The 13,720-nt window shown below is 39.4% G+C and overlaps 1 protein-coding gene across 1 annotated transcript in view; it reads right to left on the reverse strand.

The window, feature by feature from the left end:
• Nucleotides 1-2,136: 2,136 nt before the first annotated feature.
• Nucleotides 2,137-13,720, reverse strand: part of LOC128512085 (leukocyte immunoglobulin-like receptor subfamily B member 1) — a 42,672-nt gene continuing 31,088 nt past the window's right edge. Inside the window, exons 2-5 of the mRNA XM_053485240.1 lie at nt 8,443-8,766; nt 6,900-7,172; nt 6,290-6,406; nt 2,137-2,156 (exon numbers count right to left, since the gene is read on the reverse strand). Coding sequence (XP_053341215.1) covers nt 2,137-2,156; nt 6,290-6,406; nt 6,900-7,172; nt 8,443-8,766 — 734 coding nt within the window. The remainder of the gene's footprint in view (nt 2,157-6,289; nt 6,407-6,899; nt 7,173-8,442; nt 8,767-13,720) is intronic.

Consider the following 13,720-nt stretch of genomic DNA (forward strand, 5'->3'; position numbering starts at 1 on the left):
GTGAACCTGTTCTTGAGTTCTCGGAACGCTGTGATGGCCGGCGGTGTCCAGGAAAGGCGCTGTTTACCTCCCTTGATCATAGACGTTAAGGGTGCAGAGATGGAGCTGAAGTTGCGGATGAAGCGGCGGTAGAAGTTGGCGAACCCTAGGAAGCGTTAAAGTTCCTTGATCGTGGTGGGTTGGGGCCAGTTGAAGACCGCACGTACCTTTGAGTCATCCATGGCGACTCCCTCCGGACTGATGATGTAGCCCAGGAATGACATCTTGGTCTGGTGAAACTCACTTCTCAAGCTTTGCATATAGTCGATACTGTATGAGACGCTGCAGGACGGACCGGACATGATTTACATGATCGTGGAAGGAGTCTAAATAGATAAGAATATCATTAATGTAGACGACGACCCAGCGGTTGAGCATGTCCCTGAAGACATCATTAATGAAGGCCTGAAACACAGACGGACTATTGACCAGTCCGAAGGGCATAACGAGGTACTCGTAATGACCAGTGGTGGTTGAAAAGCCTGTCTTCCATTCGTCACCCTCCCTTATGCGAATGAGATTATAGGCACTGCGTAAATCCAGTTTGGTAAAGAACTTGGCAGTGCGCAATTGTTCTAGGGCAGCAGGAACGAGTGGGAGCGGGTAGCGGAACCTGATGGTCATCTCGTTAAGTCCTCGGTAGTCAATGCACGGACTGAGGCCGCCATCTTTTTACTTTACAAAGAAGAAGCCAGCAGAGGCGGGAGAAGTGGATGGGCGAATAAAGCCTTTTCTCAGTTCCTCCTCAATGTAGGCCCTCATGGCGGCGGATTCAGGTTGGGACAGAGGAAATACACGCCCCTTGGAGGGATGAGAGCCTGGCATCAGGTCAATGGCACAGTCAGTGGAGCGATGAGGAGGCAGTTGTGACGCCTTGGTCTTGCTGAAGGCCTCGGCGAGGTCCAGATATGCTCTGGGTAATTTGGCAGGGTCGGGTGATGTGAGGTTAGTCCGGTCGCCCTCTGTGTTGGGTGGAATGTGATTGAGGCATCTTTCCTGGCAGAATTCTGACCACCGCAGAATCTGTCTCTCAGTCCAGGAGATTACCGGGTTATGTCTCTCCAGCCAAGGGAAACCCAAAATGATCGGGGTTTGAGGATGAACAGACGAATGGTTTCTGCGTGGAGAGCCCCGGAGTACAGAGTGAGATCATCGGTGGTGTGTTGAATCTGCCCAGAGCCCAGAGGACATCCATCTACTGCTGCCACTGCCAAGTGGGACAGTCATGGTACAAGGGGAATGGCATGAGTTGTGGCAAAGTCATGGTCAATGAAATTTTCGGTGGCACCGGAATCAACAAGAGCTGTGGTACGAACAATTTTACTCTTGAACTTTAGAGTTACTGGAATTTCCATACGAGTACGTGTATGAGAATTAGAGCTCACCGCAGCAGATTTGCGAGGAGGGCGTGTGGGGCAGGATGATCTCATGTGCCCGGGTAGGCCACAGTAGAGACAGAGGTTCTTTTGAATTCGCCGCTCCCTCTCCTCCGAACTGATGTGGGTGACTTCCAGCTGCATGGGTTTGCTCTCCAGTTGGGGTGGGCTGGTTGAGATGGGGAAGGTGGTTGTTCGTTGTGGGCGGCGTGCTTGAATTAGGTTATCCACACGAATGGCCAGATCAATGAATTGTGTCAGGGGTTTTCCCTCATCCCGGCAGGCGAGCTCCGACTGAAGCTCGGCATTGAGTCCCTTACGTAAATCCTCACTCCACACAGCCGTGGCCCAGTCGAGTGCTCTACCGGACAACAACGAGCAAACAAAAGCTATGCGGCAAGTGTCAGTAGGGTACAAGGTAGGTTGCTGATTCACAAACATAGAGCATTGTAATAAGAAGCCCTTACACTTAGTAGGTGTTCCGTCAAACTTGTCCGGGAACGCCAGTCGTGGACTTGTTGTGGTAGAGGCGGTTGTTGTGGCGTGGGTCGTCGGGCTAGGCAGAGAACTGGATGACTCAGCGGACGGAGTACGGAGCGCTTGCAGCATCTTCACTAGTTCCTCGGTGAGGGTAGTGAGGCGGTCGAGTTGTTGCTGCTGGGCCGCCAGCACAGATGCTTGGGCAGACAGTTCCGTGGTGAGCTGATACATAGTTGCTGGATCAATAGGCGGCGAAGTCTTCTGTGACGCAGAGTCAGCGTGAATGGGATCCATATGCAAGTTTATTGAAAGCGAACACTTATACAAACAAATCAGGGTCAAACCGGGGCAATAAGAACAGTGTAGACAAACCAGAATCAGAATCAAAGTCCAGGCAAGAGGGTCGTGGGAGGCGGCGGTCCAATAGAGCAAATCCAATAAACAGAAGCGTGGGTCAAAAGGCAGGCGGCAGGCAGACAGAGTACAAAAACAATCCAGTTGGCAACAAGAGATGAAAGCAGGGATAAACGCTCAGAAATGTCAGCAGCAGCAAAAACAAGACTTCGCGAGGTGGTGAGAGTAAGCATGTAATTTAAAGTCTGTGGGTAATTGTTGACACCTGGGCTGGTGATCAGCCCCAGGCACAGGATTGTGGGTAATGGAGTCCTAAAGAGACTAGTACTCCGGGGATGGCTCCCTCTGGTGGTGATCGGAGGGAGTCACAGGGAGTGGATTCGTGACATAGATATTTAATGATGTATGCAAATTAGGTCACTAGCGATGTCCCCACAACATTATGAAACAACATTTCCCAAGTTTTCCCACACCACCCCACTCCTCCGCTCCCTGCACTGGCTTCCTGTAGCTGCCCGCATCAAATTCAAAACACTGATGCTTGCCTACAAAGCTAAAAATGGCCCAGCACCCACTTACCTCTCTGCGCTAATTACACCACGCACTGCATCACGTTCCCTCCGATCCTCCAGCACTGCTCGCCTCATCCCACCATCTTTCAGGGATCGAGGGCGGCATTCATCCAGGCTCTTTTCTGTTCTGGCACCTAGGTGGTGGAATGAACTTCCTCTAGATGTCCGTACATCAGAGACTTTGACTATCTTTAAACGACGACTCAAGACGCATCTGTTTCTCCAGTACTTGGACTAACCCCCCCGAAAAAAAAAAAAAAAAAAAAACTCAGATGTGTTGAACTAATGGTACTTAGTTATTAACCTAGGTAACCCAGTGTAAGTATGTATCCAATGTTGTAAACATTAAAGCACTTTTTGTAAGTCGCTCTGGATAAGAGCGTCTGCCAAATGCCTAAATGTAAATGTAAATGAAAATAAGTTAATTTTCTGTTTATGCAAATTTGGTCCCCACCAATGACTGATTCTTATGTCCTCATAACTTGTTTAAAAACCAAGCACATTTTCTTTTACTGTGAAACTGTAATATAAAGTGATATTTGTGTTTAAAGAATTTAATTGTACATGCCTGATTTTTTTTTACACCCAGAGGATCAATGGAACACGGTGTCCCCAAAACTGATGGGTGGGACTACTGTCCACATAATGCCCTAATTACAAGAGTGTGTGTGTGTGTGTGAGAGAGAAAAAGACGGAGAGAAAGGAGTTGGAGGAAAGTCACTTTTTTATTTTAATGAACATTTGCCAAATAACCAGATTATACTCCTTCATTTGTATCTATGTATTTATTTTATTTAACATTTTAATAATCACACTGGCATAAATAAACTGTACAGAGTATCCACTCATTTTGTGACTCCCTTACAATTTACAAAACATTTGGAGTGAAGTAAATCAGCAAGGCTGGAGCACACTGCCAGTTGTCACCTACAGTACCATCCAGTGGACAACTGGTTACTATAAAATGATGCCACCACCACTCACGTCAACAGCAACAGGATAGAAAAAAATTTAAACCGATTGAGACCCTCAAGCTTTATCACTTCTTTCCAGCAGTTGGCAGTAATGCACCTAAAAACTGCTTGCAATAATAATAACAATAATAAAACATAATAACAATGACAATAACATTAACAATAAAAATATTAACAAGTATAACTGTTCTTGTTGTTTTTATGAGTATTATTATTGTTCCTTTCATGTCGTAATTTATTTTCCGTCTGCACTTTTTCTCACTTTTCTGTTTTTTTATTTTACATCCCATTATCCATTTTTTTACCTTCAAAAAATTTCTCCACCCATTTTTGTGCAAATCTTCAAAACTTGTTTAAACTTTCATGAATATTCAATTGCATTTAAACACAAGTGAGGTTAAGACGATTTAACACGGTTAGTCATATAAGAACCTGAAATGACAGCAGAATTGCAGCTTCGAGAAAAGACCTGGCTTTTATTAGACTCATGGAACGAGAGGTCTGCAAGAATAAAGTCAATAGGTGAATATCACCCTTAATATTTAAAGTTCCCAGAACTTGTTTAACACATAACAAGGAAAATCTACTTAAATTACTTGCATCACAAAGTACAGATCACATCACATAGGAAAGGGACAGTTCTTTAAATACATGCAAAATATATTTGACAATAGCTGTGCAAAAGAAGAATTTGCACTCAAATTTATCCAGGAATACTCATAACATTCAAAATTTAAATTTACCTTCCAAATAAACCAAGCCCAATCTGGACCGTCCTACAATTTAGTGCACAATACCAAGACATCCCCGTTAACAACATATTAATGACAGAAAACTAATAACAACATGATATGTGTCTTGATGTGGTTTACATAAGGATGGAGAATGTGGTGTTTCTGATGATGACCAGAAGTACCATGGATTCCTTTGGTACTGTGAAAAGGACTCTGTAAAAACTCTCAGGATCTAATTTACAACATGACTACTCAAGGTAATTTTCGATAGTATAACAATCCTAAAGGTCTCTCCACAATGCAATTGGAATTAAGGATGGAAATACACTGAACACAATAGGGTCTGGGCTTGATGTAAAAATTTGCCTCATGTGGCAGTAAAAAACAAATGGTTTGTTAATGATTTCAAAAGTTATTAATTTGATATGCATTTCAGTTAAGGATATTTTAATGCTGATTTATAGTCAGGCCAATCTAATTTAGCAGTCTAATGAAGACTCGTTTCAGTGACACTTGATGGTTGACTGGGGATTCAGCAGATTGGTAATAAACATTGTTTACACTCTTACTTGTGTACCGTCTCTAAGCATGAAGAGCCAGAATATCAATAATACGAAGAAGCTTTTATTTGTCTCATATAATTCACAGATAATATATCTCAGCTTGTTAGGAATCAATGACACATCCCACTGAACTGCCTCTACTATTAAATGATATACGCTGTTGTGTTACATTTACATAAAGGTGTAAGGAAATATAGGGTTCTACTGTCCTGCTTTCTACAAGTAACATCTCTGAACATTACTAAATCCACAAATCTCCTCACACAGCTTCAGTTAAAGTCAATTAATATATAAAATATACACTATGAGGCTGCTGTTGACAATGAAAACCTATTTACATAAGTATTTTTCTCATTTTCTATTGTACCTTACAAAGATTGCGTTCAAAGCGAAACATCACAGCAAAAAAAAAAAAAAAAACCTTATCATACAATCCATCCAATAATCTAAAAAAATAAAATAAAAAAACATCATTGCATCCTCTCTTTATACAGCGACTCTGCTCAGTCCTCTATGACTGCATTCACGGTTCTCTCTCCATCAGTTTGAGCTGTTAAAGAAAATAACAAGGTCACTTTTGTAGCAGGTTCATAAACGTTGTTTGTATCATGAAGCCAGATAAATTGCATTTGAACTCATTTTTAATACAGTTTAAAGGGTGAAGTGAAGTGAAAAAGTGACAGTGCTTCAGAAAAGTAAGTGTTAGAAAATAAACATTACACATGAATTTTCCAATAGCTCATGAAGGGTTAGCTCATTAAAAAAAGAAAAAAAAAAACTTGCATGAATAGATTTTATTGTCATTATACGATGTACATGAAATTAGAAATTCTAAAATGGTGCAATTAGAAAAACTATAAACATTGGACTGGTTTACATTAATTAATTGATAATTAGAGATACAGACATTATTGCAGAAGCCAAACATCTAAATTTGTAGCTTATTTGATGAATGTAGAGGTAGATTAGTGTCGGTGATGGCTTTAGAGACAAATTATTTCACCAGCCATAACATATCATGTAGTGAAATTATAATTGCACTGGCCCATGTAATGATAAGGTAGCAAGGTAATAAGAATAATAGTAATAAATAGACAGACAGATTATTATTCTAGTCATATAGTATATAGTTAGTGTCATTCATTATGTCACTTATTATGTCACATTATTATAGAGATGTCCTGGAAGAGTTCTCACCTCGAGCTCTGTAACATTTGATCAGCAGAATGATGGTGACCAGCAGATATGGAGAGGCCGTCACTATACTACTGATCAGCATGAGCACTGAGAATGGAGCTTCTACATGTGATGGATATGATACAGAGGAGAATATTATTATTATTATTATTATTATTATTATTATACTTTATTCTTGTTAAACTACCTAAACTGTAGATAAATTAGCTCAGGAGATAAACTTGACATACTATTACTATTAAATAACATATAACTTCTTATAATGTTTTGAGTAGTACTGAGTAAAATATATAAATATTTATATAGTAATATTGTGTTACAGTTAAGTTTATCTCATGAGCTGATTCATCTACGGTAGTGCAGGTAAAACACTGAATAATGCTGTAATGCAGCTCTAAACAACTATAGTTTCACAGTCCTTTATCTAAAGAGTTTGTATCCAATTCAACAATACAAAACAATCACACTAATGTGTTTCACTGGGAAATGTGGAAGTCCAAATTTTCTGTTCTGTCCATGGTGGTGAGTCTTTTTTTTATTACTTTATATATTGCAAGGAAAACCATATGTATAAAACCATACATATATATAATAAAAAAAGACTCACCATGCACTGTGATGTTGACAGGATTACTGTTTTCTCCAGATTCAGACTCACACCAGTAAACTCCAGTGTGTGATGTGGAGAGGAAGCTGATTTTACATGTAGAGCCTGTAACAGATCCCCACTGTGAACAATCTGACACTCCCTCACTGTGTGTGTATCGTCTCACTGTCCATCCAGTAGAGTTACTCTGGTCCTCACAGCTCAGTGAGAGAGAGTCACCAGTAAAGTGTTGAGTTCTGCTGGGATTGATGATCAGAGAGACTGGAGGAGATTCACCTTAAACACACAACATTATAATTATGTGTATAATTCACTTATAAATAAAATAAAATAAAATAATAATAATAATAATAATAATAATAATTGATGTGTTATTATGATTGTGTTTTTATGGTCAACTTAAATTTATATATGAATGAGAATAATCCTCTACCAGTGCTTAGGGCTTTTCAACTTCCTTAAACATCCATCACGGACTAGAGGGAATATTTTTACAGGTTATATTGTAACTGTATTTCTTCATTATATTTCAAATCAGTTTTGTGTTACTTTGCACATTTGATTACTAATATTTGTTATTGCAACTCATCAGGGTTTGTATTTTTATTTATCAGTTAGTGGCTGTGGATTGCTTAGGGCTAATGAACTGCCTTACAAATTCCTCACTCAAAAGAGTAACATCTTTTAATAAATCTAGGCACAGTTGTACACGCACAGGACAATTCATTAGGTACACCTAGTACTGGGTTAGACACACTTTTGCATAAAGAACCGTCTTAATTCTTAATTGCATAGATCCAATAAGGTAGTGGAAACATTCCTCAGACATTTTGGTCCATATTGACATGATAGCATCATGCAGTCACTGCAGATTTGTTGGCTACACGGCCATGATGCAACTGTCCCTTTCCACCACATCACAAAGCCACTCTATTGGACTGAGATCCGGTGACTGTGGAGGCCATTTGAGTGTGGAGGCCATTTGAGTACAGTGAACTCATTGTCATGTTCAAGGAGCCAGTTTCAGATGATTATATATTTGTGAAATGCCACATTATCCTCTGGTCATAAAGGAATGGACATGGTCAGCAACAATATTCAATTATTCAATGTTGTGTGTTCAGTATACCTGGCCATTCTCCTTTGACTTTGGCATCAACAGCACATTCTCGCCCAGATAGCTAACCTCACTTAAAATCTTCTTTTTTTTTCAGACCATTTTCTGTAAACCTTAGAGATGGTTGTCCATGACAATACCAGTAGACAAACAATTTCAGAAATACTCAGACCAGCCCATCTGGCACCAACAAGTCACTCAAATCTCCTTTCTTTAGCAGATCACCTTGCCCATGTCTACATGCCGAAATGTGTTACTGCCATGTGATTGGCTGATGAGATATTTGTGTTAACAAGCAAAAGTTCCACCTAATGAGGTAACCGGTGAGTGTATTCCTCCATCATATTTTAAATCAATGCTGCATTTATTTTCACAAGTGTACACCTATATTTAGTACTACAACACATCATTGTTGATATTTTTCCTCACCAGTGATCCATACTGGCTGTGGTTTGCTGAACTTTGTAAAGAATTGTTTTTTTCTCTTTCCTCTGCACCTATAAACTCCTGTGTGATTAAGAGCAGCAGGACTGAGAGTGTAGTTGCCTCCAGATCCTCTGCTGTTGACTGAGAGAAGCTCCACATAGCCATTATTATTTTTTAATTGAAGTAGGCCATCTCTGTAAGTAAGATGTCTGTACCAGCTGAATGTCCAGTCTGTAGAGGAGTCTTTAACCTCACAGTTTAGAGTCACTGAGTCTCCTTCAGTCAGCCAGCTCTGTGGAGATACACTCAGTACTGCCTCTGGTCTCTCTGTTACACAGGAAATACAAAACTATACTTTAAATCTTTACATTTAATTTATATACAATAATAATTTTGCCATTGATTTCTGATGTCACACTGAATACAGAATAAGGAATCAAACACTAAATATGCTAAATACAGAAAAAAAATACAAATATGTAAAATTAATATTGAACTAATTACACGATGATGTTCACAACACCACTGCAATAAAGTCATAATATAATAACCAAAACAGTCTTCTTTTATTATACTTTAGTATGACTCAATAGACCCCACAGACACAATAATGTAGGTGTTAAGAAGGAAAAAAATCCTCAAATGGAAAATTACAATTAAAATTAGTTTTAGAAAACAGGCAATTAAAAAAAATATATAAAATATATTGTATTTTTCACTACAGGAAACGTGTGCTTAATTCACATTATCTCTATAAACTTATTTTATGAAATATTTAAATTTAGCATTAAATATGACTTTACATATGATTATGGTTATGAGATTGAGGTGTTTTAGTTCCTCACACATTACCAAAGGGTATAACAATACTATGCAAAAGCTTATCTGCTGTTGATTTGTAGTATAATCTACATAATACAGCTGTGTCTAACCTTTCAAAGAGGGCTAAGAGTAGACCTAACTAACATACCTGAGGTCTAGCCATGTAAACAATCATAAATATGTCTAATATATAGTTTACTTGGAATTGAAATGAAATCCTAAATATGAGTTTGCAAGTATAAAACTATAAAAAAAATGCTTTTAAACAATGCTTGTCTTGCAGGCCTTGAGGACGGATTCATCTTTATAGAACTCAGATTAGATGTTTGAGGGCTTTGCGTTGTGATATAAACTACAGTATTTCTGAGGATGTCCCTCATTCACAGGATGGACAGGATGCTCCAGGATCACTTTAACCTAAACAGTATTTAGACAAAATTCTTACTGTGAAACCTATTAGCATGCTTGTGTTTTGTGATGTTAAAAGTTGAATTGGGTGAAAAATCTTAAGTTAAGGAGTGCAATACTAGAATTGTGCAAATCTACATTACAGTCTCATTCAAATGTTCTACAGTAGATGACTCAGCTCATAAGAGGAATTTAACTCTGCCGTTTTATTGCTGTCTTCAGGTAATATTAAAGTTACAGATTTTAATAACTTTTTTTTTTTTTTTTCTATAAATTTAGTCCTGTCCAATTCTAGTAGTGGCCAATTCCTCCCCGTCACTAGGGGGCTCCCACATTAAGGCTACCACCACTCAGTCGGGAGGACGAAAGTTTTCCCGTGTTTTCTCCGAACCACGTGACGCGAGCCGACCGCATCTTTTCGAACTGCTCGATCACGCACCGTTAAGGGCAGAGTAAAACACTTGGAGGAAAGCGCTAGCCGTTCCTTCCGGCAGCCCCGCTGGGGAAAGATGAAAGGAGTGCGCTGCGCGGGCCACACATTACAACTCTGCATAAACAGCGCTCTGAAGCAGGACCCCATCTGGCTTTAAATGAATAAAAGGTATTTGTTACACATCATGTTTTTCTTTTAGTTTTTTTTAACTCTTTTGTTTGAAATGGAAAAAATCTAGCTGCTATCTAAAAAAAAAAAAAAAAAAAAGGTTCGACTATGGCATGATCAAACGAATCAGATTCGACTATGAAAATCCTTAGTCGAAAACAGCCCTAAATAATAATAATAATAATTTATCACAGTGTTCCCCCGTACATTGCACCACTTACATTGTTTTTACCTTTAATATTTTGACCCTATCATTACAAGCCCTGTGCTAATATGGCTTCCACTAGGTTGAATACAATACCCGTACAAGCCCATGTGGTCCCAAAAAGATTGCTTATGGTTCTAATGAGATTATCATTGTATTTGTGTCTCTACTAAAGCTTAGCAGTTTCTAGTCTCTAATCCTGTGAATATTAAATAAAGTCACATCTGCACGAGTGTCCTGACTACTTTTCTCTTACACAACTCAGTTAAAGTAGCTGATTCTCTTTACAGATATGAGATAATATTAACAAACTCAGAAACTCTGCAGGGTAATGCACAAAACACAACCTTCTCTGCTCAAATTCAAATTAAATATGCACAAACAAACAGCATACAATGTACAGTACACTCACCTTGAGCAGGTGTCAATGGTATAACTGAAATCAGCACTGAATAAGAAAAAAAACAGAACATGTGCTTTATACATCTAAAAGATTCAGTACATCATTAAACACTACACATTATAGACACAATGATGCACTGATGTGATCTCAAAAAAAGTACTACTGATTCCTCAGAAGGCCAAGTGTAGGACATTTTCATTAAAAAAATAAAATAACATCAAGGAGTTAATGAAAAATTTTGTCACACTTAAATGATTCAAATCAAATTAATTTCAAACTGGTATAATTTTATTTGATATATATTTGTTTAATTATCCCACAGTCCAAAGATATGCAGGTTAGGTGAACTAGCATTTCCAAATTGCCCATACTGTGTGAGCTGTCTCTGAACATGTCCCAGTCTGCGTTATCGAGTGCGTCCTGTAACGCGGCCACCGATTGGTCTGTCCAGCGCGCGACCTTACTCTGAACCGGAACTTCCTGTAAACTTCCTGTTTCAGCCTTTGTCCCCCGCCACAATAAGCGCAGTCCCGGTGTTGTGTTTGGTGCTGTGTGAGTGCCTCATGCAGCTCGCATAAGGCAGTGTCCGTGTCCGCTTGTGGTGGAATATAAATGGCGCTGATTATGACCTATGTAAACTCCCGAGGTAGATAAAAAGGACGACACATGATGGACAGTAGTTCCAGATTTGGTGTGCAGGAGCGTGTGAGAGGAACAACGCTCGCGCTGTTGCACCAGCTAGTGTTCACCATTAAACACACGCCGCCTCCCCTTGACTTCCCCGAGTCCCACGTCCTGTCCATGCGGTGAACCGAGAAGAACTCGGCCGGCTGGATGGCGTGGTCCGGCACTGCTGGGTTCAGCCATGTCTCGGTGAAGCAGAGGAGATTGCATGTCATCGAGCTTGTTCTCCAGTGACTGGACGTTGGCGAGCAGGATGCTAGGCAGAGGTGTGTGGTGTGCACCGGCTCGTTTCCCTCAGGGCCGCCACTTCGCGTCGCGTCCATTGTTCTCCCTCAGGATCTCACTCGGCCAGCTCGGATCCGGGGTTAAAAACGAATTGTTTCGAATTGTGAGTACATTGTATACCAATAGAAACAAGAGTGTCTCTATCATAACTAATGTACTCCATGGTGGTAATTTGACTGGTTTTAAAACGCTAAAAACTAACAAAAACAAAGAAAAGGTTGTCGGAGCAATCGTGACGGCAGCTGACCTAACCGGCGCCATCTTGGAAAAGGTTCATGTTAAAAGTGACCAATCATATGTTGAGTTATACATGAGGTATATATGTTGTCCATATTTAGGTAAAACTCTGTTTAGTTAAAGCCTGTTATCAGTCTCATACATCATTTCACACCTCTTCCTGCTAAACCCACACTGCTAAATAGACCAAAAAACAAACTAACAAAAATTACTTCTCTATTTTAGGGCCTCTGCTTGTGTCTGCATAATTTTTGCTCAAGTTTTTACACTAATGTATAAAAAACATTCCTAACACTCGAATATTTTGCTTGACTGCCCTTAACTGTGATTAATGTGTGAATTCACCATGGCATTATTTTAACAACCTTATGTAATGTAGTAATGACATAGAAATCGTTGCTTAAACCAGTAATTTGAATTGAAACCCAGTGCAAGATTTTTCATGACAATAGAACATGTCTTCTGACAACATTGTTTATGAGAAGCTACTAAATATATCTGCATTAAATATGTGCTTTAAAAAAAAAAAAAAAAAAAAAAAAAATTTGCAGTAAAATTTGATTTTTTTTTTTATTCTAATGCAGACACACTTGCCTACACAAATAGTTACATCAAGAAGGTTGAGGCATTTTGTCAATAAGTCAAAGAGAACATTTACTCACAGAGCATCACAGAGAGTGGACGGAACTCCATCATGGTCCTGTAAAGACTGACTGACTGGCAGAGAAGTGATGTGTTTCAATGTCTAAACTTCCTGTGGTCTCACAGACTATGTCTGTGTGTGTGTGTCTGTGTGTGTGTGTGTAATTATCGCATTGTGGGGACATCACTATGGCTACACACAAACATTATGGGGGCTGAAACCGTTATGGGGACAAAAGAAATGTCCCCACACTGTTGAAGTATTGTAACGTGTTGAGGAGGGTATAAATAAGTGCCCCACCAGTTTTTAGCTTTGGCACATAAGTGACCCTCTGGATAGGTGTATTTGTGTGACCATTTGCTCCACATCGCATTTTGCAAGTCACTCTAACATGTTTTAAAGTTTGTTTTCGTGTTTTAGTGTTATTTATAAAAGCAATCGCAATGTTAGAGTGACTTATGCTAGTGGACATGCTGAGACAGTTTAGGAGTTCAGTAAACTCTTAAAACTGATTAAATCTATTAAATTGTCTCCTGTAGTTGGCATAAATTACTTTTTAATGTCACACATGTCTATTTAACGGGTTATCCCTCGTCATACAGTTAATGTAAGGTGATAAACAGCAGCAGCGTGTTTGTGAAATGAGTCTCTAGTGGAGGATTTGAGCTGTGAGTTGAGTTTAAAGTGTGTGAGATGGAGCTCAGGGCTGGAGAGGAGCATCACAGCTCAGTAGTGCAGCTCATACTGACCTTTTATTATCATCTCTAAAGTGCTGGGGCTGGGCTGGTGGAAATTATCTGAGATACACTGTGTTTAAGATCATGATCAGCTGTTTTCTGTCTGTCAACATGTTTTACACAGAATATTCTTACGGAACCTCAACTGAACATTAATATTAATATATATGAAAAATTTATTGTAAAGGTAAAATGCCACGAACGATCAGCCTTCTCACAGACGCCGTGCAGTGTTTAACTTCAGAGTGAGGAGACA

This window comes from Clarias gariepinus, chromosome 1, assembly GCF_024256425.1.
Source record: "Clarias gariepinus isolate MV-2021 ecotype Netherlands chromosome 1, CGAR_prim_01v2, whole genome shotgun sequence".
NCBI classification, from domain to species: domain Eukaryota; kingdom Metazoa; phylum Chordata; class Actinopteri; order Siluriformes; family Clariidae; genus Clarias; species Clarias gariepinus.